The sequence below is a fragment of the Dama dama genome, chromosome 15 (genome assembly GCF_033118175.1).
Source record: "Dama dama isolate Ldn47 chromosome 15, ASM3311817v1, whole genome shotgun sequence".
In the NCBI taxonomy this organism is placed as follows: Eukaryota; Metazoa; Chordata; class Mammalia; order Artiodactyla; family Cervidae; genus Dama; species Dama dama.
The window spans coordinates 60,922,770-60,950,621 of record NC_083695.1 but is presented as its reverse complement, the minus strand read 5'-3'; the positions used below and the strand labels follow the sequence as shown (position 1 = coordinate 60,950,621).

The 27,852-nt window shown below is 35.7% G+C and overlaps 1 protein-coding gene across 6 annotated transcripts in view; it reads right to left on the bottom strand.

Annotated features, from left to right (window-relative positions):
• Positions 1–27,852, bottom strand: part of EXOC6 (exocyst complex component 6) — a 180,080-nt gene that overhangs the window by 124,564 nt on the left and 27,664 nt on the right. For all 6 annotated transcript variants that reach the window (XM_061162191.1, XM_061162195.1, XM_061162192.1 and 3 more), the window contains exons 2-7: positions 18,099–18,270; positions 16,788–16,835; positions 16,609–16,699; positions 13,915–13,960; positions 8,882–9,086; positions 2,092–2,244 (exon numbers count right to left, since the gene is read on the bottom strand). In XM_061162191.1, the coding sequence (XP_061018174.1) occupies positions 2,092–2,244; positions 8,882–9,086; positions 13,915–13,960; positions 16,609–16,699; positions 16,788–16,835; positions 18,099–18,270 (715 nt within the window). The remainder of the gene's footprint in view (positions 1–2,091; positions 2,245–8,881; positions 9,087–13,914; positions 13,961–16,608; positions 16,700–16,787; positions 16,836–18,098; positions 18,271–27,852) is intronic.

Genomic DNA, 27,852 nt, shown 5'->3' with positions numbered 1-27,852 from the left:
TGCTTAATAGATTATCAGAAAACTGCTATGGATAACTAGATATATAATTCCTGCTTCTGAAAAAGACAGTGCACATATGTACGACTTAGTTACAGATGAAGTTCGTTCCTTTATGCATCACTTATCATTATTTCATCAAATTTAAGATATTATCACTATTATTTTATGGAACACTAAAAAAGAAAAAAACACTACCACTTGAAACTATAATATCATCAATTTTAAGATGAATCCTGATTCTGGGACGTTAATAATATTTTTAAAGTACACTTTAGGGCTTCCCTGGTGGCTCAGTGGTAAAGAATCCGCCTGACAATGCAGGAGACACAGGTTCGATCCCTGAGCCGGGAAGGCCCCACGTGCCTCGGAGCAATTAAGCCTGAGCTCTGCAACAAGAAAAGCCACCACAGTGAGAAGCCTGTGCATCACAACCAGAGAGTAGCCCCTGCTCTCCGCAACCAGCGGAAAACTCATGCAGCGGTGAAGACCCAGAATGGCCAAATAAATAAATAAAATTATTAAAAATAAATAAATAAAGTACACTTTACAATGAAAGAAACAAAGTAATATAAAGTTTCCCAAACTTGTGAAATAAATTCTTTTTAAAGAAACACATTTCTATTCTTACAAATCCTCTGAGTAAACTTAAATTATTTTTATTATAGAGTTACTTATTAGTGAAAATGAAAGATAAAATGTAGTAATAATTAAATAGATTTGAAAGAACAGAGAAACAACCAAGTTTCTCTTAGAGTATGGCTTTAGGGGAAGGGGAAGATGGCAGTGCTTCCAACAGTTGAAAGATACACAAAACAGATTCAGGAAAATTGAGATACAAAGACTAGATGGTTCATTTTCACCATTCTGAATTTCAAGGGAGAAAAGATAGAGATTCTCTGCATATTGATTAAGAGGAACAAAAAAGCAGATTTTAAAAAGGTTTATTTTATTCCAAGGGACCATTCAGGTCACATTAATTTCACATTAGAAAGACATTAAACCCTTTAAGGCAGTTTATTTGTCTGTATATCAGACATCCACTGTATATATAAATATATGTATATACATACATATAAATATTAACATACATATACATACATATACACACACACTCATAAATACATACAGATTCACTCATCCTCAAGGCATATAATGCAAATGTACACATTGAACACTCAGTGGTTCCCACAGCCACAGAGAAGCCATGGACACATATATTTATATGGTGCCTTTTTAACCAATCAATTAAAGGTTCTTACTACACCCTAACAGTGTTCTTAAAAAAAGAATTTAAAATCTCATTGACAAGGCAAAACTTATAAACAATTGGGAATACTAGACTTCTTATGGTATTAACTAATTCAAAAGAAATTCAACAGAAAAGATAAAAAGTAGGCTCAACAGATGACTTTGTAGAAAGAATAAAAGAATGAATGAATTTGACAAGGAATGAATTTGAACATAGAGAATAAAATAAAGAAAATATTTAAGGACAATTTCAAGATTTCTAGACTTAATAAAACTTTTTTAAGAAATTAAAAATTTAACTTTAATCATACTAAAATTACTTTGTACTATCTCAGCACCAGCCAAAGAAAAAAAAGGTAGGGTATCCAGAATTAGTCTAAATGGCAAGGTTAAGCCATCATGCAATTAAATGTTTGCCACAAGTAATTAAATTATGAGCGATCACTACAAAAAAAATTAAATTTATACTTTTACTGTTAATTATTGCAGAACACCTAGGTTAAACTATCTGTAGCTTACAAATATAATCTATATCTTATTTATGTTATATATAAGACATAATCTATATTTTATTATCCATATCTTATATAGATAATCTATATCTGCCCACTATGCCATCTAACATTTTAGATGATTCTTTTGTTCTAATCTCATTACAAAGTGATCTACTTAAGTTCACTTTACACATGGCAAGACTCACAGAGACATTACAACTCAAGCGGAAAAAACCACCCAAAAATAGATGAGGGAGGGAGGAAGAAAAGAAAAGAAAAAGGGAAGAAAAGAAAGGAATGAAGGAACAGATAAAAACAAAAAATAGAAAAAGAAACAAATTCCCATCACCTCCTCTTCATTCTCATCCTCTTCCTCAAATGCATGTTTCAATACAATTTCATTCCTTTCTTCTGGAATTCTATCATTTATATACATAGTCTTTCCAAATTTTACATTATTTCGCTTCTGCAGAGTAACAGTGAAGATTTTCTGCTGCTGTGCCTATTTGGGGAAAAGAAAAGTTCAGATTATTTGAAAAAATACTGTGGTCAAAACTGGTTTAAGAATTTCTTCATACTTTTTCATCTTTTTAATGTCTGGAGGTGTAGGCTCTGGAATGATGTCCCATTTTTTATTCATGATTTATTTGTACCCTCCTTTTTTCAAGAGACTTGCAGGGGATTATCAATTTTATTTGAAAAGGTTAAGAACCAGTTTTCATCTATGTTGATCCTCTCTACTGTATTTTGTTTTCTATTATACTGATTTCTTCTCTTGATTATTTCCTTTGACTTTCTTTTTTTCAATTCTATTTTATTATGGTAAGCACATTTAACATGAGATCTACTCTCTTCAATTTTTAAGTGTACATATTCAATGTGTATATCAATAATTTAATATATTATTGCTGATAGGTATAATAGTTACAGAAGACCTCTATAGCTTGTTCATCTTTTTTTTTTTTAATAGGCACACCACGCATCTTGTGGGATCTCAATTCCCTGACCAGGGATAGAGGCTGGGCCCACAGCATTGAAAGCCCAGAGTCCTAACCACTGGACCACCAGGGAATTCCCTAGACCTTGTTCATTTCATTCTGAAACTTTATGTCTGTAGATGAGTAACTCATTTCCCTCTGGCAACCACCATCCCACTCTTTGATTCAATGAATTTGACTCATTTATGTGCATGCATGCTCAGTTGTGTCTGACTCTTTGCAACCCCATGGATTGTAGCCACCAGGCTCTTCTGTCTATGAAATTTTCCATGCACAAATGCTGGAGTGGGTGCCAATTCCTACTCCAGGAGCTCTTCTCAACCTAGGGATCAAACCTGTGGTCTCTTGCATCTCCTGCATTGGCAGGTGGATACTTTACCACTGAGCCACCTAGGAAGCCTCTGATAAACTAGTGATTCAATTATTTTAATGACCTTTGGTTTACAGCACTGTCAAGATTTTATAAAAGAATTACCACTAGTTCTTTTTTAAGAGGAATACCAAAGACATAAACTTAAAAACGCCAGAAAAATTTAAAAGATATGATACCATACTGGAACATACATAAAATGTGCTGCCTTAACTCCAATGGATTATTTGTAGAAAAAAAATGTCTACTAACCTCACAGAAAACTATGATATCAAGTTGCAAGCTTATTTTATTCTCCACAGAAAATGTCCACAGTTTATGAACACTTGAAAGGCAGAAACTATTATCCCACACTGACTTAATTATTGACAAATATGAGTATTTATATAGATTGAGAAACCTTATATTTTCTTTTATGCATTTCAGTGATACTTCACTATCTGAGCCTCATTATCAGAGATTGAAAAAACTATATCATTAATTCCAGCATTTTAATCTCACTATATAATGCCTAATTAATGCTTTGGTAGCTCTGACTATAAAGAATCCAACTGCAATGCAGGAGACCCAGGTTTGATGCCTCGGTCAGGAAGATCCCCTGGGGAAGGAAATGATACTTGATGCATTTTAGTGGAACATTCCCTCTGTTGAGAGAGGTCAGATTGTAGCTACTCTGTTCCATAAGCATGTAGACAGTTTACCCACTGCCTCTTTAGGGTGAATTTCCTCTAAGAGCTACACTACTGCTATTCAGATCTTTCTACTCCCAGGTAATCAGGCCATGCACATCACAGAAATCTAGCTCTACCCTCACCTAAACCTTGATGCTGGCTCTAGAGGCTTGTGCTTAAGAAAATCATTGTCCCTTCTCACCCATTAACATCATTAACCTATCACTGGGGAAAAAAAAGTCAGAATTCTCTTTCTCCCTCTGTGCCTGAACTTACTTTGTCTATAATATTCAATTTTTGTAGTAAAAAATTATTTAGTTAGAACATTGCTTCCAAACTCTGGTGGCTCAGACGGTAAAAGTGTCTGCCTACAATGCAGAAGCCCGGGTTTGGTCCCTGGGTCGGGAAGATCCCCTGGAGAGGGAAATGGAAACCCACTCCAGCATTCTTGCCTGGAAAATCCCATGGACCAAGGAGCGTGGTAGGCTACAGTCCATGGGGTCGCAAAGAGTTGGACACGACTGAGCGACTTCACTTCACTTCACTTCTAAACTCTACTATGCACAAAACTAACATTTCACACATTATCAATAAATATTTCTTGAAAAAAGGGTTCTATGCTCAAACAAGTTAGATAAATATTACACATTTTATCTCCCTTTTAGGGGATTTACAATTCATAAGAAATATGTTTAACTTTATTTAACCCACGTTTTCAAAACTTATTTGACCATTTAGTCCCATTTTCCCCTAAAGAACACTATTAAAATGTGTACCAGGGAATACAATATGAAAATGTTAACTCAAACTATGAATTTTAGGTATTTAATGACTAGTTAAATATCAACTACTCATAGTGGATTCACCTTTCCCAACAGAACTACAAATGCAAGGCTGTCTTTTTTTTAAAGGCTGTCTTTTACTTTAAAAAAAATTCTCCCTAGAGAAGCTAAAACTCAGCTCTAAATTCCAAACCAAAAAAAAAACTTCTTGTGCAACTCATGCTAGGCAGAGTGCTATTAGTAGGTTTCAGGAAGGTAAAAATAAATAGGATACAACCTCTTACTTTAAAAACTCACTGTCTAATTAAAAACACAAAGTACGCAGTTCTAATGTCATGTGAAAAGTATAGTAGACACATGCACTGAGGAGGAAGTGACCATCTCTTGCTAGTAGTAGTGAGACAGAGGAAAGTACATTTTTCAGAAAAAAGTGATACTTAAGTCAGTTTTAAGGGAGAAAAAACAGCAATTCATCAGATGGGAAGAATGAAAGAGGCATTCTAGGTAGAAGAAAACCAGTATGTTAAAAAATTTAGGATATGTGTACCTCTATAGCACACAGGAAGAGGGAGTATCCAGAGATGAGGCTTTTGTTTCCGGCTGAGGAATTTGGAATTAGTAAAGTGTAACTGGGAATCACTGAAGAGAAGTGTGGAACAAAGCCAATCCCTTTACACAATAACTCTAAATGAAGTATAATCTTTAAGGGCTTCCCTGGTGGCTCAGTGGTAAAGAATCCACCTGCAATGCAGAAGACACAGGTTCAATTCCTGGGTCAGGAAGATCCCCTGGAGAAGGAAATGGCTACCAACTCCAGTATTTTTACCTGGAAAATTCCATGGACAAAGGAGCCTGGTGGGCTGCAGTTTATGGGGTGACCAAGAGTCAGACACCACGGAGCATGCATACATGCATAACCTTTAAAAACTGTGAATCAATATATTGTACAACTGTAACTTATATAACCTTGTATATCAACTATACTTCAATAAAAATTAACGAAAATTCAAAAAATAATTTTAAAAAATGAGATAAGATTTTTCTCAAAAAATAATAAAAAGCAAAAAAAAAAAAATCTGCTATGGTCCATCTGCAGATAAAAAACAGATAACCACAGATTTTTTAAAAAATGAAACAACTTTAAAAAAAATTATTGTATATCCTCATAAGTCCTACATTATTATACAGTTTTCATTTTTCTTAAGGTAAATCAATTCTGGTAAAGAATTTTCAAAATCAATAAAATCAAAACATCCTCAAAGTAAAACAATCTATTCAGTTCAGTCGCTCAGTTGTGTCCGACTCTTTGCCACCCCATGGACTGCAGCACGCCAGGTCTACACGTAGACTATTATGTTATGCAAAGCTTAAACAATAGGTAGAAATGGAGATTATCTGGTTTATAGACAATCCGTCAGAAATTAAAATAGGAAAAAAATTCAAATACTGAATTTTAATTTCCTCTTCTGTGGTAATAGTCTGATACAGGTATATTTCTTTAATCAGAAAAATAAACTCCCCCATCATAAAATGGCCAAAAGATCAAAATACACATATCTCCAAAGACATCAGATGATCAATAGGCACATGAAAAGATGCTCAACATCACTAATTATTAGAAAAATGCAAATCAAAATGAAATGCAGTGAGGCATCACCTCTTACCAGTCAGGATGGCCATCATTAAAAAGTCTACAAACAATAAATGCTGGAGAGGGTGTAAAGACAAGAGATCCCTCTTATACTTTTGGTGGGAATGTAAACTAGTGCATCGAAAAAAGGGTAGACGTTCCTTAAAAACTAAAAATAGAGTTGCCATATAATCCAGAAATCCCACTGCTGTGCCATACCCAGAGAAAGCTCTAATTTGAAAAGATACATGCACCCCAATATTCACAGCAGCACTACTTACAACAGCCAAGACATAGAAGCAACCTAAATATTCATCAACAGATGGATGAATAAAGAAGATATGGTGTATATATATATATATATATATATATATATAAAATGGAATTCTACTCAGCCATAAAAAGAATGAAATAATGCCATTTGCAGCAAAAATGATGGACTTAGAAATTATCATACTAAGTGAAGTAAGAAAGAGAAATACCATACATCATTTCTATGTGGAATCTAAAATATGATACAAATGAATTTACTTACAAAACAGAAATAGACTCACAGACATAGAAAACAAATTTAGGGTTAGCAAAGAGGAAAGGTGGTAGGCGAGGGATAAATTAAAAGTTTGGGATTAGCAGATACAAACTACTATTTATAATACAGATAAACAACAGGATTCTTCTGTTTAGCACAGGGGAACTATATTCAATATCCTGTAAGTTCCATTATGGAAAGTTTCCATAATAGAAAAAAACATTAAAAAATACACAAAAGAATATATAAAGGTATAACTGAATCACTTTGCTGTAAACCAGAAACTAACACAACACTGTAAGTCAACTACACTTCAATTTTTAAAAAAAGAAAATAAAAGTTTCTCTAAAGCAGTCTATAATACTTAAGAAAACATCAGGAGTTAGAAAGCAAGATGAACATAATTTTATTTCTATTACATTACAACTATTAGAAGGTTTTAACAGCTACAGAAATTGTAATTCAATTAAAATAATTTTAAAACTTTTTACTATTGAAAATTTCAAATACAAAGTAAACAGATTAATATAACGAACTCTTAAGTTCACATCACCTATCTTCAACAATTTATATTTATACATCCTTTCATTTATGCCTTTACCCATTCACTCCACAAACATTCCAAGTACTGCTTACAATTCTTTTGAGTTAAGACTTATATACATTGAAATGTATAGATCTTAACTATACAATTTTGACAAGTGGATACACTTTTTCATGGTATAGAACATTTCCATCTCCCCAGAAAGTTCCCTTGTGTGCCTTCCCAGGCAATCTCCCCACTCAGAGGCAATCACTGCTTTGACCTTTTTTTAACCTTAAATTAGTTTTGCCTGTCTTAGAATTGGACACAAACAGGTGGCACTAGTGGTAAAAAACCCTCCTGCCAATGCAGGAGACACAAGAGACATGGGTTCTATCCCTGGGTCAGGAAGATCTCCTGGAGGAAGGCATTGGCAACCCATTCCAGTATTCTTGCCTAGAGAATTTCATGGACAGAGGAGCCAGGCAGGCTAAAGTCCACGAGGTCACAGAGAGTCTACCTAACACAACTGAAGTGACTTAGCACACACGCACACAGATATGTGTCTGCTGCTCTGTGTCCAGCTTCTGTAGCTCAGCATAGTGTCTGAGAGATTCGTATATGCTGTTATATATATCAGAAGTTCACTCCTTCTTACTGCTAAGTAATACTCCATGATTTCAGCACAACTCGGGTACCCATTCTCTTTTTGATACCCATTTGGGTTATTTCCAGTTTTTGGCTAGTTGTGAACAAAGTTGCTATGAGAGTCCTGAGGATGATGTATTTTCATTTCTCATTAGTAAATACCTTGGAGAAGAACTGTTCACTAAAAAGGTAGGGACACTAATTTTACAACTGCCAAATCTTTCCCCATTGTTTGTCATTTTGTTGTTGAGCTGCAGGAGTTAATTTAAAGATAACACTTTCAATAAGCTTTAAAAAGAGAGCAACTTGCAACCTTAGCATACAAAGGCTCCCACTTGCCTCTGTGGTTACCACTTTTTAACTAATTTTATACTAAATTTGACTGCTGATAAAAGTTAACATAATACTATATACATGAAGAAGACTGCTAAGAGATCAGGTAGTAAGTCAAGTTAGATCAACTTTACTTAAATAAGGAATAACTACCAACCAAAATAGAAATGCCAATGAAATTCATTCTAAACAAGCATAAGGAATACGAAGTAAAAAATAACACACTCCCCCAGGTGGCTCACTGGTAAAGAATTAGCCTGCTAATGCAGGAAACCTGAGTTTGATTCCTGGGTTGGGAAGACCTCTTGGAAAAGGAAGTGGCAAGCCACTCCAGTATATGTGCTGGGATAATCCCATGGACAGAGGAGCATGGTGAGCTATAGTCCATGGGGTCATAAGAGGCTTGGACATGACTTAGCGACTAAACAAAGTAAAGGATAAAATTGAAACAAGCATTTTATGTAAGTAAAAAAAAAGTAAACTTTGGATATATTCTATAACCTAGATTATTAAATACCATTAAATTAAAATTTTCCTTTTAAAAAATGTATATATCTCCATAACTGAGTTACTTTTTTGTACAGCAGAGATTGACACAACATTGTAAATCAATTATATTTCAGTAAGTAAATAAAATTCTCCTCTGTATTCTTACCTGTTTCATTGCTGTTTCACCTATTTTGTCAGAATGTTTTCGAATGCTTTCCAGAAAGTCTTTGAGATCAGACATGGAGATTTCTTTTATATCTTCACGGAGTTTAGGAAGATTTTCTATCATTAGCTGACAAAACCGGTACTGACTAACCCGGGGAAAATACACATTCTCTAATTGTTCCATAGTTTTTAGAGCTGAATAATACCTGTGAGAAGTTAAAAAAAACACTCTGTAAAAGTTCTTATTATATTTATTTTACAAGTAAGTCCAAATAATCATTCCAACACTTCCATCAAAAAGGATACTGTTATAGCTAAGGTAAATAAAATTAACATTTACTTCTATATATTAATGACAAACTATAAACCATATGAAAAAGCTGCAGGAAGGAAATTCACTAACAAACAATTCTTTACTTCATTTCATCTAAATCTACAACATCACAAGCATTATCATAGTCATAATACACATATCATATTAAATTATATCATATACATACATTAAATATATATATGGATAATAGTTCAAATTTTTAATTAAGTTATTTGATATATGATTTCATGGTATCTCTCTCATCCACATCTCCTACCATCAAAAAAGTACATAGTACAGACTTAAATCAAATTAAAGTAAAATACATTTAAGGAAATTAGAGGTATCACCTCACACTGTCAGAATGACCATCATCAACAATTCTACAAACAATAAATGCTGTAGAGGGTATAGATAAAAGGGAACCTTCCTACATTGTTGGTGGGTTTGTAAACTGGTACAGGCACTATGGAGAACAGTACAGAGGTCCCTTAAGAACTAAAAAGAGAGCTACCATATGATCCTACAATCCCACTCCTGGGCATATATCCAGAGAAAACCATAACTTGAAAAGACACATGCACCCCAGTGTTCACGGTGGCACTATTCACAACAGCCAAGACGTGAAAGCAACCTAAATACTCAACAGAGGAATGGATAAAGAAAGTGTGGTACATATATATAATGGAATATTACTCAGCTATTAAAAGGATGAAATATGCCATTTGCAGCAACATGGATGGACCCAGAATGTGTCACACTGAGTCAAGTATGTCAGACAGAGAAGAGAAATATTGAGGGACATCCCTTATATGTGGAATCTAAAAAGAAAGAATACAAATGAACTTATTTACAAAATAGAACAGATTATCCACAGACTTAGATAACAAACTTACAGTTGCCAGGGGAGAAGGGATAGTTAGGGAGTTTGGGATTGACATGTATACACTGCTACATTTAAAATGGATAGGCAACAAGGTGCTACTATATATAGCACAGGGAACTCTGCTCAACCTTTATAAGGCAGGATGGATGGGGGTGGGGAGTTTGGGGGAGAATGGAAACATGTGTACATATGGTTAAGTCCCTTTGCTGAAATTATCACACCACTGTTAATCTGCTGGATTCCAATATGGCAAATAGATGGGGAAACAGTGATGGACTTTATTTTCCTGGGCTCCAAAATCATTGCAGACGGTGACTGCAGCCATGAAATTAAAAGACGTTTGCTCCTTGGAAGAAAAGCTATGACAAACCTAGACAGCATATTAAAAAGCAGAAACACTGCCAACAAAGGTCCGTCTAGTCAAAGCTATGGTTTTTCCAGTAGTCATGTATGGATGTGAAAGTTGGACCAGAAAGAAAGTTGAGTGCCAAAGAATTGATGCTTTTGAACTGTGGTGCTGGAGAAGATTCTTGAGAGTCCCTTGGATTGCAAGGAGACCAAACCATTCAATCCTAAAGAAAATCAATCCTGAATATTCATTGGAAGGACTGATACTGAAGTTGAAGCTCCAATACTTTGGCCATGTGATGCGAAGAACTGACTCATTAGAAAAGACCCCGATGCTGTGAAAGATTGAAGGTAGGAGGAGAAGGGGATGACAGAGGATGAGATGGCTGGATGGCATCACCGATTTTGAAGGACATGAGTTTGAACAAGCTCTGGGAGTTGATGATGGACAGGGAAGCCTGGCAAGCTGCAGTCCATGGGGTTGCAAAGATGACTGAGCAGCTGAACTGAACTGAACTGATACCCCAATATAAAATTAAAGCTTAAAAAAAAAAAAAGCATCAGAGATGTTACACTAGAGCTTAAGATTTGAGATTAAATTTGGGAGTCATCCAAATATAAATCCAGATATTTTTTCAACAAATGTGAAGTGACAGTAACTAATAAAAAACAATTTTCTTTTTTATATCTTGCAAGTCAAACCAAATACAACTGTGTGCTAGCTCAATTCTGTAGGTCACTTAATTTGCAACCTCCAGTTGATCAGTAGGAATAACATCAGCCTGTACTCAGTATTTCATTATCCCTTGTGGACACCTACACTTACAAAAACATACGGCAGGGCACCATAAGCCCCAAAAAGAGAAGTAGGGACTAAATATCTAGTGAGATGGCAGGCCGAATACATGTTTTCTGCTTTACTCCTTTTTGAAATACCAATAAAAAGATAATGAAGGGATTTTTTTAAAAAGCATAAACCCACACAGATGAAGAGAAAAGGAAAAGAGAGTATAATGAAATTTTAGAATCTGGAAAGTTGATGGACAAGTGGTAAAAAAAAAAAAACTCAGCAGACTTGAGAAAATGAATTCTAACTCAACAGGGGAAAACCAAGAACAACCAAGAATAATTTATCTACAGAAACTCCAAAAAGTATAGGAAGTGACAGGAATCTCACTATTTATGGAGGCAGAAGTGTCCAATAGGAGGGCTATTGTAAGGAATAGCCCTTACAAAACCCCCAAAGGAGGGCTAAAGTAAAGGAACACTGGTTAAAATGTGTTTAAGAAGCAGACCCTAGATTCTCTTCCTGACAAGCATCTAAACAACTGCCTTTTTCCATCTTGGCAAAATGCTAAACGGAGCAAACCAAATAATTTCTAAAATGGGGGACACTACTCAAGGTTGAAGGCAATAATATGTTGTTGTTTAGTCTCTTAAGTCTTGTCTGACTCTTTTGCAACCTCATGGACTGTAGCCCACCAGGTTCCTCTGTACACTGGATTTCCCAGGCAAGAATACGGGAGAGGGTCACCATTTCCTTCTCCAGGGGATCGCCTTGACCCAGGGATTGAACCTGTGTCTCCTGCATTGCAGATTCTCTACCACTGAGCCACCTGGGAAAAGGATTAGTTGAGCCCATATATAGCAAATGCCCTCTTCTCCAACTCACATCTCAGAATACCAGAAGTCAAATCTATCCTCCAGAGAAGAGACAGGAAAAGTCTCCTCTAGAAAATCTAACCAGTCCCAGAAGAAACAACTCCAGATTCTAACATCACAAACTCCCCAACTAAAAGGGCCCACTTGGATAACCTTACAATGAAACTCACAATAAACCAGTCCCACCCATATACCCAGAGATTCCAATCAGTTTTTTATGTCCACTGCACTAAGCTCAGCTGTAAAGAATTTGCCTGCAATGCAGGAGACTCAGGAGTTGCAGGTTCGATCCCTGGGTCAGGAAGATCCCCTGGAGGAGGAAATGGCAACCCACTCAAGTATTCTTGCCTAGAAAATCCCATGGACACAGAAGCCTGGCAGGCTACAGTCTATAGGATCGCACAGAGTTGGACATGATTGAGTACTCACACACACCATGCACTAAATATGAGCACTCACCAGGGAATCACCAGACATCTACTTATTAGCTGCAAAGAGAAAAACATACCTTTTCTTAAGCCATCCCCTTAAGCAAATGATCAAATTTAGGATAATCTAGAGATAATCTGATAGCATATGACTTCTGCTGTCATACACAATATCATTTATGTTGTACTCTTACTGAAAACATTTAATCTGAATCTAAACATGAGAAAATAAACAAATCCAAAATGCCCTGGTCTAAAACTAATCTGAACTCTTTCATGAAAAACAAAGCAAAGTGGAAAGACTGTTCTAGATTACAGGGACAAAAAATACATATAAGACATTTGGGGGACAACTGGGGAAATTAAATATTAGATTATAAAATATCTGAAGAAATACATAATGCCCCAAGCTTGAAAATAGTGAAGCAATAGTAAATTTAGTTATTTAAAGACATAAATGTAAACACTAAAATAATTTCTTAAAAAAGGGAAAAGTTTTTGACCCTAGGAAGAAGGACTAGTGAATGGCAAGAAGGGAAGGTGATGTCTGGTCTTTCTTTTTTTGCAACAAACACACAGAACTATTAACTATTATTTAAAATAGGAGGACATATAACTTTGATAGATAATACACAATATATTAATAACATATACATAAAATAAAAGACTCAGAATAGTTTGTGGGTCATGTATTAGGAAGGAATAAAATCATTCTACTAATTAGTACCAATTGATAAAGTCCAATAAAATTCAATGCAAAGCATTACACAAAGCAGTACATATACAAATCTCTTGAGTATATATTTGCATATAATGTGCTGTGATAATTAAGTAGCTATTAACAAATAAGAAGAAGTGATTATTTCCCTGTTTCAAGCATGTCTGATTCTAATTTTTCTACACAATTTAAAATTGTTCATCTTTAGAATATTTTAAACATAATTATATCTAATGCTCCTATGTGATCCATAAACTACTTTAAATTATCTTTCATCTGTCATGTATTCATGTGTATTATAAAACAGAACATGAACTACACAGTCTAGATTGTCAACATGTAACTAACTACCCACACTTTGCTTTCACAAAATACACACTTAGCCTTTGACTGTATGCAACATTAACATATTAAGTTAATCAATATTTTTTCATTCTTGTTCAGCTGTCTATTTGTCTTTCATCAATATTATCAATCTTTGATACGTAAGGGCAAGGATCCAAAAATGAATGGCTAAGGATTGCTGTACTGAAAGACTCTGATGGGCAAATTGCATTAACAAAGAACAGTTAAACATAGAAAGCAAAACTTCAAATGACTCACTATAATTTACAGTAATTTTATTTATGCTTTCTGTAATAGGAAAAAACCTCTTATTAAAAACAGGAAAGAAACTCACCTTTTTGTGCTCATCTGTTCTTTTAGCTTACTGTACATTTCTAGCACTGCATTAAAAAAAGAAAATTTATTTTAGCTTTCTAAATAAAAAAATTTTGAAAGATTAAAATAAAGCAGGGAAGAGCATACTGTAAATTCAGTAATTTTCTCTGTACTTTGATTTAGGCTTATATTTTCAAATAAAATTTTATACTTCAAGTAAATGAAAGCATTTTAATATCTGCATATATTGAACACTCTATTACATAAATTAATACATTATATCAAACTGGCAACACTTGCATAGGCTGACACCTAAAACTGAGACATCAATAACTATCCTAATCAAATACTTATTAATATTTCTTGCTGCAGTGGAAGGAGAAGTGTGGTCTTAGTAACTTGAGAAAGAAAGTTGAGCAATAGTGAGATTAACTGATTTTGATTCAATATACTAAATAAATAAGGTAACTGTACTATAGCTCATGAAACAAAATTTTACACCAAATTCACAGAGAAAGAAAAATCTCAAAAGTTTACAGCAGAGAGTAAGTTATAATAAAGGCATAAAGAAACATAACAAAGTATCTTTGTTTATCATTTCCATCAAAGGCTCAGAAATGTAATTATTCAATAAAATTGTTATAAGCTTCAGCAAGAAGACACACTGCCAGCAAAAAGGTTTCAATGCAACTATGTAGATTACCACTCATCCTTAGTAGAATTTCGAAGTATAAAGCAGGTGAATTACTGTTAGATCATTAAGTTGGCTCACATTTTCCGACAAGAGAGACAGACACATTTTTTTCCAGATTTTTTACACTCTTATGGCTACTCCCTAGGGGGTTTCAAGTTCACAAAAGATATTGTTTAATTGTCTGAAAAACCATAAAAACTGCAGTGGTAGCTATAATGAACCAGCCCTAACTCTGCAGACCCCATGTATAGCTCTATCAAAGTCCCTTTACTGCAATGCAATATATCTCACATTTTCCATCCAAAGCATTAGAGTGAACACATAACTTAGGAAAGAGCCTAAAACTGCTGCTACAACTATAAACTTGCTTTGAAGTCTCCTGTTTTATCTCAACAATTCATGCAAATTTCACATCTATGTTATTTCCATATTGTTTTCACATAAAAATGATACTTTCTCAAAAATAACTAACTACACCACCAGGAAAATTCATTGTTTACCCTGTGACTTCTTATATCCTCTCATACCCCTCTTAATCTAAGGAGGAAGTTAGGCAATTATACAGTAATGGCTTATTTGTCTTTATTCACATTAAACTGTAGGATCCTTCAGAGCTGGGACTACATCATTTTCAACTTTATATTTCTAATATCTACCATGATGCCTGACACAGAAAAGTATGTATGAGTGAATAGTTAGATAGAAGGATGGATGGAGGAAAAGAGGTGGTTCTGGATGTGGCTATTAAGAACACAATGTTTACACGAACTCAGATTTCCTGTTCAGCCTTGAGAGCAAAGACAGTAGCAGTAAAAAACTCTTAACTTCTACTTCCCTTTATTTCTCTATTTCAAACAGCTCATTAGAGTTGAATAAGCTGAATTTACTCTTCCTCATTCCATGAGAACCCAGTTTTTTTAGACTTACTACTTACAGTTCAAGGACAAAGCACTCAAACTTAAGAGGCTGTGTTCATGACTATTTCAGTGTATATGATGGTGTCAAAGAGGTATTATTAAGCATTATTATAAAGAACTAAGTTTCCAACCCTAAAATCTAACACAATAAGTAGATATTTTATTTACTCAAAGTTAATGTGCACATATCCCTGGTCCATCAGAAATTAAGATGAGCCGAACTTCAGTGACCATAAAAAAAAAACTTTATTCTTACAAGTCAGCCAATAATTTTTCTTTAGCTAATACAATATGCTAACAGATTATGTAACTTGTAGTCTAAGCTAAATTTACAATATGTGAATATTATACAAAGCACCTTATTCTATCTCCCTGGATATGGAGGTTCAGGTTCCTTCCTTACAAAAAAAAGTTAAAAAATAGGACACTGAGATGGATTTAGCTTACTATATTAAGAAAAAGAAGTCATATACCTGTTTCCTTTTTTTTGAAACAAGGTATATCCAGGTAAAGAAAATACTGGGTAGTTTATTCAGAATTTATTTGAAATGTCCCAGTCCTAACAGAGAGACCAGAAAACTCATAAACCTGGTAATTCAGTCTTCCCAAAACACAGGAGGAAAGGCAAGACTGAAAAAGGGAGACTATCTGGCAATTCTGTATGTTACCTTAATAGCAAAATGAAATTGCACGCAAAGACCAACTGCTTAAGTGACAAAAAGAAAACAATGGAAAACTAGAGGTTTAAAAAAGTAGGCAAATTAGGAAAATGAAAGAAAATGGAATCAAAAGACACCCTCCATGGGAAAGTATTCTAGGGGGAAAAAGGAGGGGTTGGGGAGGGACAAAGGGCAAACTAGGCTGAAAGGGAATGGAAAGGTAGAGGTTGTTCTAGGAGACTGATGTGATAGATCATCAAATAGGGGCCTTGTAATAAGGAAAAAGATGAAAATTCAGGGAATAAAGTAGATAGGAAAGAAAACCATGGGCATTGGGGGAACAATCACCAAGTAATCTATAATTCCTATAATGAATAATGATTAAACACCATTAAATTACAGTTTCACCAAGCTGAATGTTACATTACAGATGTTTAACTCACCTGGAAGGCATAACTGTAATTTTTCTACTACAGTAGTAATATTCCTCTGCTGAATTCTACATCGAATAATATCTTCTGTTTGGACTATCACCTTAAAGAGAAGAAATGCACATATTTAAAATGAACAGTTAAATTGCATCCACATATTGAATACACACAAAAATAAATCATTTTCTCACCTCCTTTCCAGCATCTTGAAATCTTCGGTTGGTATCAGTAACTTGCACCTTAAAAATAATTTCACCTTAGTTAGACAAATATGCATAAAACTGCCCTGATGTAACTGCTCACCCTTGTAATCAGATCATGCTTCATGAGAAACTTAGAACAAAGAAATGCAAATTCAAATTAACTCTACAGCTTGAACTTGAACTTTTGATTGAAAAGGGCTTTTGTTAACTTCAATTACTTATGACAGTTCTTTTTAACAGATTCTGTGGCAAACTTCTCAAATTTAATCTAGATTTTTGAACTTTACTTGCTTCTCTAAGTCTGTCAAACAATTCAAATCACTGACCCAATTGACCACTGGTCCCTTTTTGATAACTTCAATGAGGTCTATGTGCCATTCATTGTCTGTAGGAAATGGTGATTGCATTTTATGGTAATTAAACATTCATACTTTGCTGAATGCAAACACTGGGTGGTTGATTAACATCAAACACGGAAATCTCAATCCACAGCAACATTTTAATGCTGCAGGTGCAGGCAAAGCTCAACCTCAAATTTTCCCACATATTAAGTGACTCATTAGGTCATCATAGTAAGGAAGCACATTCTGGTTTATTAAAAATCTCATTAATTTCTGAACAAAGATGCTCAGTGACCTCATTGATGCCGTATTTGGTCTCTTGTTATCTGAATATCCTTTATATAATGGTTTTCTAATCATAACCTTTGGTGAACCAGGGTCATTCTGTCTGCTAAGCTCTCTAAATGTAAAGAAAGATAAATAGGACAATTCTTATAACTAAATATTTTATATTCTGACAGAACAAATCCAGGTCTTATTTCACAAGTAAAGTTTAAGCTGTGTGGCAGAAAATGTAGACCAACTTGCTTTAAGAAAATTACACACTGCTATTAAGCAAAGAAAAAAAAGTTTCACTATTATTAAATAATTTTGAAAACACACTTATCCTAAGTTTTTACAAGTTTTCAGAAAATAGTTTTTTATCAAAAAATTGTACTAATTGTCACTTGAGAACTCTAAAACTCCAAATGAGGTCTTTCACTGTGCAAATTTTTTTAGTTCATTTTTTGCAAGGAAAGAAATCCTGTTAAGTCAATGCATTACCAAAAAAAAAAGAGAGAGAGAGAGAAATAACTCCTGTCATCAGTATGACAACTGTATTAATAAAGCATTCCCAAATATGTACACTAATCTACTTCTTAAAAACAGTACATTTAATAGTAATTTGTAAATATGCACTATAAATATGTAAGTGATTTGACAGCAAAAGTAAATAGAATTTTAACATATTTCTTACCTTAAGTTTCTCTGCATCAGTCCTTACTTTAAGGAGTTCTGTTATAGCATCTACAAAACCCTGGTGATGAAAATTACACATCTTTTCAATTTCCTTGTCATGATTACGGATACAAGCATCTAACTTTTCCATAAACTTCTTGTGTGCATTTGGTTGGTCATCATACACAGACCTGTACAGACACAAAAAGAAAGCTATCATTAGAGCTGATATTTTAAAATAAAATCTCTGAACAAACAAACTAGGCTGTTAGTAATAACAGTACAAACAGTTTGGATGAAAAATACTTAATTCCTTTTGAACATGTTAGTATTTAAAGAGCCACAAGTCCTCTAGATACATCACTAAGTATCTGGAATTAAAGGTCTGAGACTTAAGAGATGAGCCTTCAACACACTAGTGCTCAAAAAAGAATCACTAACTGAATGATTAAGGAATGAATAAACAAACTTCTGATTTCTACAGCATTTATTATGTGTCAGGACATATTCTGAGTGCTTTATATATTAAATCTTTAATCCTCACAACAAGCCTATAACATAGATACTGTTATTACCCTCACTAACTTACAGATAAGTTACAGATTATGCAAACTGTCATAAATTCCACAATTAGCAAGTGACAGCTAGTTGCTAGTTGTGGAATGAGCATGAATATGGGATCTGAATCCTTGAAACTGGCTCCAGAGTTCATATTCTTTTTTTTCTATTTTTTGGCCATGCCTCATGACTTGTGGGCTTCCCTGATAGCTCAGTTGGTAAAGAATCTGCCTGCAATGCAGCAGACCTCTGTTCGATTCCTGTGTTGGGACGGTCCCCTGGAGAAGGGATAGGCTACCCACTCCAGTATCACTGGGCTTTCCTTGTGGTTCAGCTGGTAAAATATCCGCCTGCAATGCAGGAGACCTGGGTTCAATCCCTGGGTTGGAAAGATACCCTGGAGAAGGGAAAGGCTACCCACTTCAGTATTCTAACCTGGAGAATTCCATGGACTAGCCATGGGGTCGCAAAAAGTCAGACACTACTGAGTGACTTTCACATGACTTGTGGGAACTTAGCTCTCCAACCAGGGATCAAACTGGTGTCCCCTGCCATGGAAGTATGGTGTTTTAACCACTGGACCACCAGGGAAGTCTCCAGAGTCCATACTTTTAAGTACAAGGCCATATTGCAGGCACCACAATGTTCTCTAAACACTACGTTTACACTCCTACTGTATCTCAGGTCCTGCGGTCTTCACACCAAGGGACTTCCCCATCCACTGTGCAGAAAAGGATTAACCTTGCCCAAAGAAACATTTGGGTCTTTCTCCCAACTCCTGGGCAGTTTACTCTTCAGAATGTCCTGCCTGATAGATGCCTCTGTTTACGTGGACAATGCAAAATGGTCTAAGTGCTGGGAAAGATCGAAGGCAAAAGGAGAAGGGGGTGGCAGAGGATGAGATGATTAGATAGTATCACCAACCAATGGACATGAATTTGCGCAAACTTCAGGAGACAGTGGAGGACAGAGGAGGCTGGCATGCTTCAGTCCATGGGGTTGCAAAGAGTCGAAAATGGTTTAGCAATTGAACAACAACAATATGACCTACAATGTGATTTACAGTTAATGGGGGCAAGGGGCCACATGGAATCAGTTCTGGAGGGGCTGAAGACTAAGGTCAGCAACTCAAGCAGTCGGTTGTGTCTATGGAATCAACCCCCAGGAAAAACCCTGGACACCATAGCTTGGGAGAGCTTCTCTGGTTAATACTACTCCATATGTGTTACCATGCATCATCACTGGGGGAAATAAGTGCTGGCCACATGACTCCCGGAGGAAAAGACAACTGGAAGCTCTGCGCTGGAACTCTCCTAGACCCCGACTTACCTGCCTTTGCTTGTTGTTAATTTTAATCTATATCCTTTTGTTGTAGGAAATAGTAACCGTGAGTGTAACAGCTTTGCGAAATTCTGTGAGTCCTCCAAGAAAATTAATGAACCTGAAAGCAATCTTGGGGACCTTCCAAAAATGTGCCCCCTATCTGTTGCCCATTGTTGAGGTTCAATTCAAGTCCCATTTCCTCCAGCAGGTCTTTTGCAATTATTCCCATGCCAAATAAAGAACTGAGCTAGAATTAGGCTCTGGTCTTGGATATCTTCTCTTTTCTACTATACCAGTCTAAATCTCTTCTAGGCTTGGAGCTTTAAATTCTATAAACATGGGAAGTGAAAGTGAAAGTCGCTCAGTCCTGTCGGACTCTTTGCGACCCCATGGACTATACAGCCCATGGAATTCTCCAGACCAGAATACTGGAGTGGGTAGCCTTTCCCTTCTCCAGGGCATCTTCCCAACCCAGAGATTGAACCCAGGTCTCCCAGATTGCAGGCGTATTCTTTACCAGCTGAGCCACAAGGGAAGCCCAAGAATACTGGAGTGGGTAGCCTACCCCTTCTCTAGGGGCTCTTCCCAACCCAGGAATCGAACTGGGGTCTCCTGCACTGCAGGCATATTCTTTACCAACTGAGCTATCAGGGAAGCCCAAACACTATATAAACACTGACATCTCCCAAATTTGTATTTCTGGTCCTGACCTCTCCTTTGACCTTCATACTCATGCATCTCTCCAACTGGATGTATGATAAGCATCTCAAGTATGGCCAAAATGAATTCCTATCTTCTTTCCCAAACCCTGGTCCTCCCATGGCCTTCCCTCATCTTAGTAAACTCCATTCTTTTAGTTGTTGAGGCATAAAACCTTGAAATCACTCTTGACTATTCTTTCTCTCGCCTCCCCACTAAAACAATCCAACCACATCTCACAGCTTCCCCACTGGTATCACCCTGGACTAAGCCATCAACGTGTGTTCCCTACATTATTCCAGACAGCTTCCTAACTGGTCTCCTTGATTCCACCCTTATTTCCCTTCAGTCTGTACTCAACAAAGTAGAAAAAATAATCCCACTAAATTTAAAGGCAAACCCCGTATCTTTCTTCTGCTCAAAACCCTTTTTCTTACAGCAGCCTATAAAGCCCTATGGAACCCTGCCCCATGTTACCACAGTGATCTCATTTCCTGATAATCACTCCATGCCAGCAGCACTGGCCTCCTGTGGTTCCTGAAACGCATCAAGCACACTGCTGTCCTATGCTTTGCACGTGCTGTTTCCTCTTCTGATCACATTTCCACACATGGCTGCCGCCCTCATCTCCTTCAGGTTTTCTGGTCTCCTTGATGAAGCCCTTTCTGGCCACAATATCCAAATTATAAACACACACACATACACACACTATTCCCTTTCCTGCTTTATTTTTTTTTTTCTAAAATAAAGGAATTCACTTTGCTACTGCATCACTCTTACCACTATTTAATATACTCTCTACTTCACACTTGTAGTTTTTGTTTTTGCTCACTGGAATGTAAGCTCCAGGAAGGCAGACAGTTTTTGTCTGTTTTGTTCCCTGCTGTACAACCAGCCCTAGAATAGAGTCCCTGATGTAGCAGATGCTGAATAAAGAACTGATAGATAGACAGATGGACAAATGGACAGATGGAATTAAAAACATCACTTAGTAGCTGTTCAACCTCAGATAAGCCACACAAATTCTCTGAATCCAAATTCTCTCAAAAATAAAACAGGGATTAAAAAAGTATCTACATCAGAGAGTTATAAGGATTAAATTAGCAAACATATGAAAAATTCTTAGCACAATAACCGACACACAGCAAGTACTCAAAATACACTGGCTACGATCACATAGCGCACGTAAGAGTCAGACAAATCCTTGTTAAATAAGTGAACCATCTGCCAAACAATTAAGTACAGATAGCAAATATCAAATACCTAACACTCAAATTATCCATGCTGTAGGGGCTGACTACCAGTAACACCTGGCAATTGTATAGGGACTTCTGTAATTTTTACATGTAATGTTTCATTTGTTTCTTACACCATACCACAGAAAATATCATTGCCTCCTTTTCACAAATGAGGAACTAGGTCCAGAAATACTAAATGACTTGCTCAATGTCACTCCCATCTCATGCTTTTCCTACAATTAATAAACATAGCTAAAAAGAACTCTTAATTAAACTAACAACATTATCCCAAAGAAAAATTCGCATTAGCTGACCTGCGTGCATGCTAAGTTGCTTCAGTACTGTCCAACTCTTCGCAACCCTATGGACTGTAGCTCACCAGGCTCCTCTGTCCATGGGATTCTCCAGGCAAGAATACTGGAGGGGGCTGCTGTGCCCTCCTCCAGGGGATCTTCCCCACCCAGGAAGCAAATCCAAACCCAAGTCTCTTACGTCTCCTGCATTGGCAGGTGGGTTCATTACCACTAGGGCCACCTGAGAAGCCCCTAACTGACCTTGGTATGCTATAAACAAATTTTTATTTCGTAATTGTGAACAGGTGTTACATTTCTTTAAGTAATATATGTATGTATATATAAAGCTTTTCTAAGATTATTTTTTACGTATTTTAATAAAAGCTTGATATTTATTTGACTCAAAATACCAGATAATAAACAGAAAATACAGAAAAAACTGGCTCTTCCCCCCCCCCCCCCCCAATTACTGCTATAGCATTGTAGCAAAAAACTAGCAAGAGACATTTCAGGACTGCCCTGCTACAATATCCCTCCAAAGGAAAGTTTGACTCCTTTTGTGAGTGCAAAGGTGATACTGTTCTCTCTTTAAAAATGACAATAATATATAAATAGAAGGAAGAGAAACAATGGTTATTTCCCAGAAGTCTATTTTATTTTAGAAAGTTCTTTAAAGGTACCCTTTAGTGTATCTTTTCAATTTAATCTCTAGAGTTCTAAAAACAAAACTACTCTCATTTTATAGTAATTCAGGACACTACCTGTGCATCTATTATAGCATCTATTTATATATATACATAGATACACACATACACACACACACAAATGGGTATATGTGCTGATATATGATATTTACATACATATATATGGATATATATGGGTATGCTGAAGCCGGAGCTACAATACTTTGGGCACCTGACGGGAAGAGCTGACTCATTAGAAAAGACCCTGATGCTGGGAGGAGAAGGGGTCGACAGAGGACAAGATGGCTGGATGGCATCACCGACTCAATGGACATGAGTTTGAGCAAGCTCCAGGAGTGAAGGACAGAGAAACCTTGAGTGATGCAGTCCATGGGGTCACAAAGAGTCAGACAGGACTGAGCAACTGAACAACGATGGGTATAATACATGTATTATAGCATATATATTAATATATTTAATAGCAGTGTAATTATTATAGCAGGTGAATGCTTTTTTTCCTATTGATGTTATTAGAATGTAGACAAACAGTATCAGGACACATGTAATACCTATCCTCCATTAACAGAAAACCAAAGCCTGAATTGGGTACACTATTCACATCCCATGCCTTCTGCTATTAAAACAGAACTATAAGTCCCAATACAGGAAATAAAAAAAAAATTAAAGAATTAGTATTGTGTATGAGAAGCATAGGTCTTGATCTGCCTACTGATAAGTCTTAATCTTTCCTGATCCTTGGTAACTATCTATCATTCCACTTCTGAGTACAAACTGCACCCCAAGCTGATACAACCACTTGTCAACCACAATCCACATCAATGAGATCTTTCTGAGCAGAGTACACAGAAAGGAGAAGTCAAGATAAAGAAATGTTCTAAATCACAGAAATACATTACATTTAAAGAGAGTATTGAAGGATCAAGCAAGTGCCAGAATGCAAACTTCATCAAAAGTTAGACTATTCTCAGATCCTGAAAAGAACTCTAGAAAGTTCATAGTTCTGTCTTTCTCAATTTAATAGCTGCAGCAGAAATCTAAAAGCCAAACACAAGTACTCACAAAGGCATTAATCAATACATGTAGTTGATTTAACTCTCTACCCACTGTGATGAAAAGTAAAGTAAGAACTACTCAGAAAGTAAAAAAGTGAAAGTTAAGTCGCTCAGTCTGATTCTTTGTGACCCCATGGACAGCCTACCAGGCTCCTCCATCCATGGGATTTTCCAGGCAAGAGTACTGGAGTGGGTTGCCATTTCCTTCTCCAGGGGATCTTCCCAACCCAGGGATTGAACTCAGGTCTCCCGCATTGTAGGCAGGCGCTTTACCATCTGAGCCACAAGGGAACTACTCTAAATATGTGCTAATAAAGCAAATAACAAATAGCTAAGTGAATAGAGACAGGAAGGGAGAAAGGGTGGATATGTATAAGAACACTGGAAAAAGGAAGAAAAGAAGAGCAATTTTTACTTTAAGAATTTTCACACAGCAAGAATTACCACTCTTTTCTCTGAAGGAATCTATGCTTAATTACAGAAAATTTGGAAAGAAGATGTAGGAGACAGATATGGAGAGAAGCAGCAGCAATTCCCCCCAGCGACTTAATTGACTAAAGAGGAGTCATATTCCGCTGCTTCTGGCTTAAGGTGGTAAAGATTGCAAAAAAAAGACAGTAACACACAACCATGTACTCACTATTAAGTGATTTACATGTACTATCTCATTAAGTGTTCACTACAGCTTAATGATGCTGTAGATATTGTCAGCATCCCAATTTACAAATGTAGTTTGGGAAGATTAAGATTTTAAATCCAAAATCACAGAGTAGTGGGACCAAGATTTAACCCTAGGTCTACCTGGCTCCAAAGCCAGTGCTCTAAACCATTGTTTTAGACAGCCACTCCAATCAGAAATGGTGATAAGCACCATGAGAATGCAGAGAAGTTAGCAGCATAGCAACTAACCAGATCACCTTTGAAGATCAACAATTGAGAATGACTCAGTAGGGAATCCCTGATGTGCACTGTTGCACCCATCAGGTAAAATCATCCGATGAACAGAAAGAGGGGATGAGAAGTGAGGCATAGCTAATTGTTAGGCAGTATTAAATTACAAATGCAAGAAAATGAGGAGGAACGAAGTGTGAAGAGAAAACTGAGGGCCCGGTACGGTACTTGGCTGACCGCAGCTGAAGGGACTCTGAAAAATATATTTTTCTTTTTCCTTTTTATGCCTTTGAATGATAGTTATCATTCTTTGAAATTTTCACTTGCAGGGTAAGAAGGAAATACCATTCAGCACTATTCATTCTCTGAATCCTAAACTGGTTAAGCAGTTGTATCCATCTAATTAGTGTCCTAGATATACTGCTGTTCTAAATTTTCAAGCAGTATACAATGTTAATGAAAACAAGCTTTTCTTCTTTCAAAATGTCCCCAGGATTTTATAATGTCTCTTGGCAAACGTAATCAAGTTCCTATAAATAAATACAGATATGACAAAACCAGAAAGAGTGAACATTAGAAAGTCAGTAAATTTTCCACTACCTTCATCCACTACGGTTGCAACTTAGTGCTCCGTATATAGATAATGACTTAAGTGTAAGAGTCCTGTCATCACTTCCAAAAGCTCAGCACAATAAAATCTAACTTCTGACAAAATGTAATGCTAATCAGACAAAAATGCAGATGAGAAATCAATTTAAAAGAGATGACTTTAAAACTTTGTGAAGAAAAACAAAGATAGACTATGCTACACACTATGGTTTTATTTACATATTTTAACTAGCAACTAGGAATGAATAAAAGCATTCCTATATATGTCTTTTTAAAATGTATATGTTTTAAAAACATAGCTAAAAAACAATTTTTTGGTATACACTTTCCATCTTCATTATATCTAACCTATACCAAAGTGTGGAAATATGAGTTATCTCTTAGTATTTGATCACCCGATTTATCAAACTTATAGAATTTAAACAAGTAAATAAATGATACTTCTGAACTGCCTTCTTAAATTTTATGTATAGGGCTCCACCTAGTGGTAATAAAATAAATATAAGAAAACATGACATTTAAATGTTAAAACTAGTTCTTTGAAAATTAGTATTTGTATCATCAAATCAAATGTCCTAACAGAGGCATTCAAGCTACTTTGATTTTTTGGACAGATGTTACATTCTGTTAATATTATCAATTCACTAATCATATTCCAATTTTTTTAGGAAAACATCTTTCTGAAGAAAAACAACATTCACAAGCTACTGTGTGGAAAAAGAACTCTTCTAATTACTAGTAACATTAGGAATTTTTTGTCAAAAAGCATAAAAAAAAAACCTCTAATACTGTTCTCAGCATCTTTTTCTTTCATTGTATATTCACTGAAAAAAAGATTCTATCATACTAACTGTAAAGGAAATCTACTTGTTTCCTGAGAAATGATTTTTTAAAATTTCTAGTAATAAAAAATTGCTTTTGCATCCTTTTGACCATTCTGTATTTTTCCAGTCCACGGGCATTTTTCTGTTCTCGCACCAGTGTTTCAAATGGCATATCAAGTTTAATTTCGAAAATATGAGTCAATTTTGCATTTCTAGTAATTAGTATTCAAGATTTGGTATTTCATGTTAATGAGATTTATGATACTTTTTCAGCAATTTCATATTTATATTGAATGTTTTTCATGTTCTAAGTACCAATCAAACCAATACTTTTCTAATATTAAACATATTTATGACAATTAACCACCTTATGATTATCAGCTTTGGACAAATTAAGCATTCCTAAAAATGCTGCTATGAAGATAATGGTAAACATAATACAGAAAAACTGACCAGAAATTTTCAAAAGCTATTAAAACCATCCTATCCAATACAAGTCACTTGCTATCAATCTCAAAAACAGTTTTAAAAACAGGTTTTTGGTATATCAGCAAATTTGGTAAATTCAGCAATTGGTCATGCAACACACCAATCATCTGGGAATTAATTTCAGGGCAAGATTTGAAAATATTTCTTTTATAGAAGCACATGATGAATTACTAGTTTAAGTTCTTTCAGAATGGGGTATATGTAAGCCCTGAGTATAAAAGGGCAGTTACACACCAGTGAGACTTGACTTTGTCTCATCAGCAGTTCTCTCTGCCCACTGTATGGATCCTGGAAACTAGGAAAAGATACACTGAAGTACTCTTACCCTAAGGGCATGGTTTTGGTATTCCTAGGCTATGTAAATTGGAAATGTAATCTTATTTTTCAGTGGAGCAGTCTCTTCAATGCCAGTTTATAACCCACTTGAAAAACCTGCAGCCAGAGTCAGAAATGGGGACTTGAAACACTATAACTCTCTTCAACAGCCTTTAGAAACATTTAAGGTACCCAAAATTCCAGTAATATCCATATGAGAAACAATGAGCTAAAATATTTCATGATAGCAAGTGAGTTATCAATGAGAAAAGCCTCTTTTACATAAAGTCACATGATCTGGAATTCTTTTTTCAAAAAAACAACGAATAGCAAAGACACCATGTCCCTATCTTAAACACAAAAAGGACTGCTCAAAGTACCACTCTATCTTGGGGGGAAAAAATTTACACTACAGTTACTTAGCAATTTAGAACAGCAAGAAAGAAAAGTGTCAACATAAGGTACCATGTTAAACATTAGCACTCAACATTTTTCCAACCATTTCATCAAATATATCTAACATGAATAACAACTTTCCCATAACTTGCCCTGATTCTTTGTAATCCAGATGGAATTAAGAAGTGAAACAGCTAAAAAAAACATTAACAGAAACAAAAGAAAACAAAAAACAAACAAACAAAAAAAAACATTAACAGCAAGATAAAGATAAAGGAGAATTCTAACAATATTCATCAAACGCCAACCATGGACAATAGAAGCTGAAAATGAAGTGCAGAGGACAGTCACTGCACAGGTAACACTGACACAGAGGACAGCT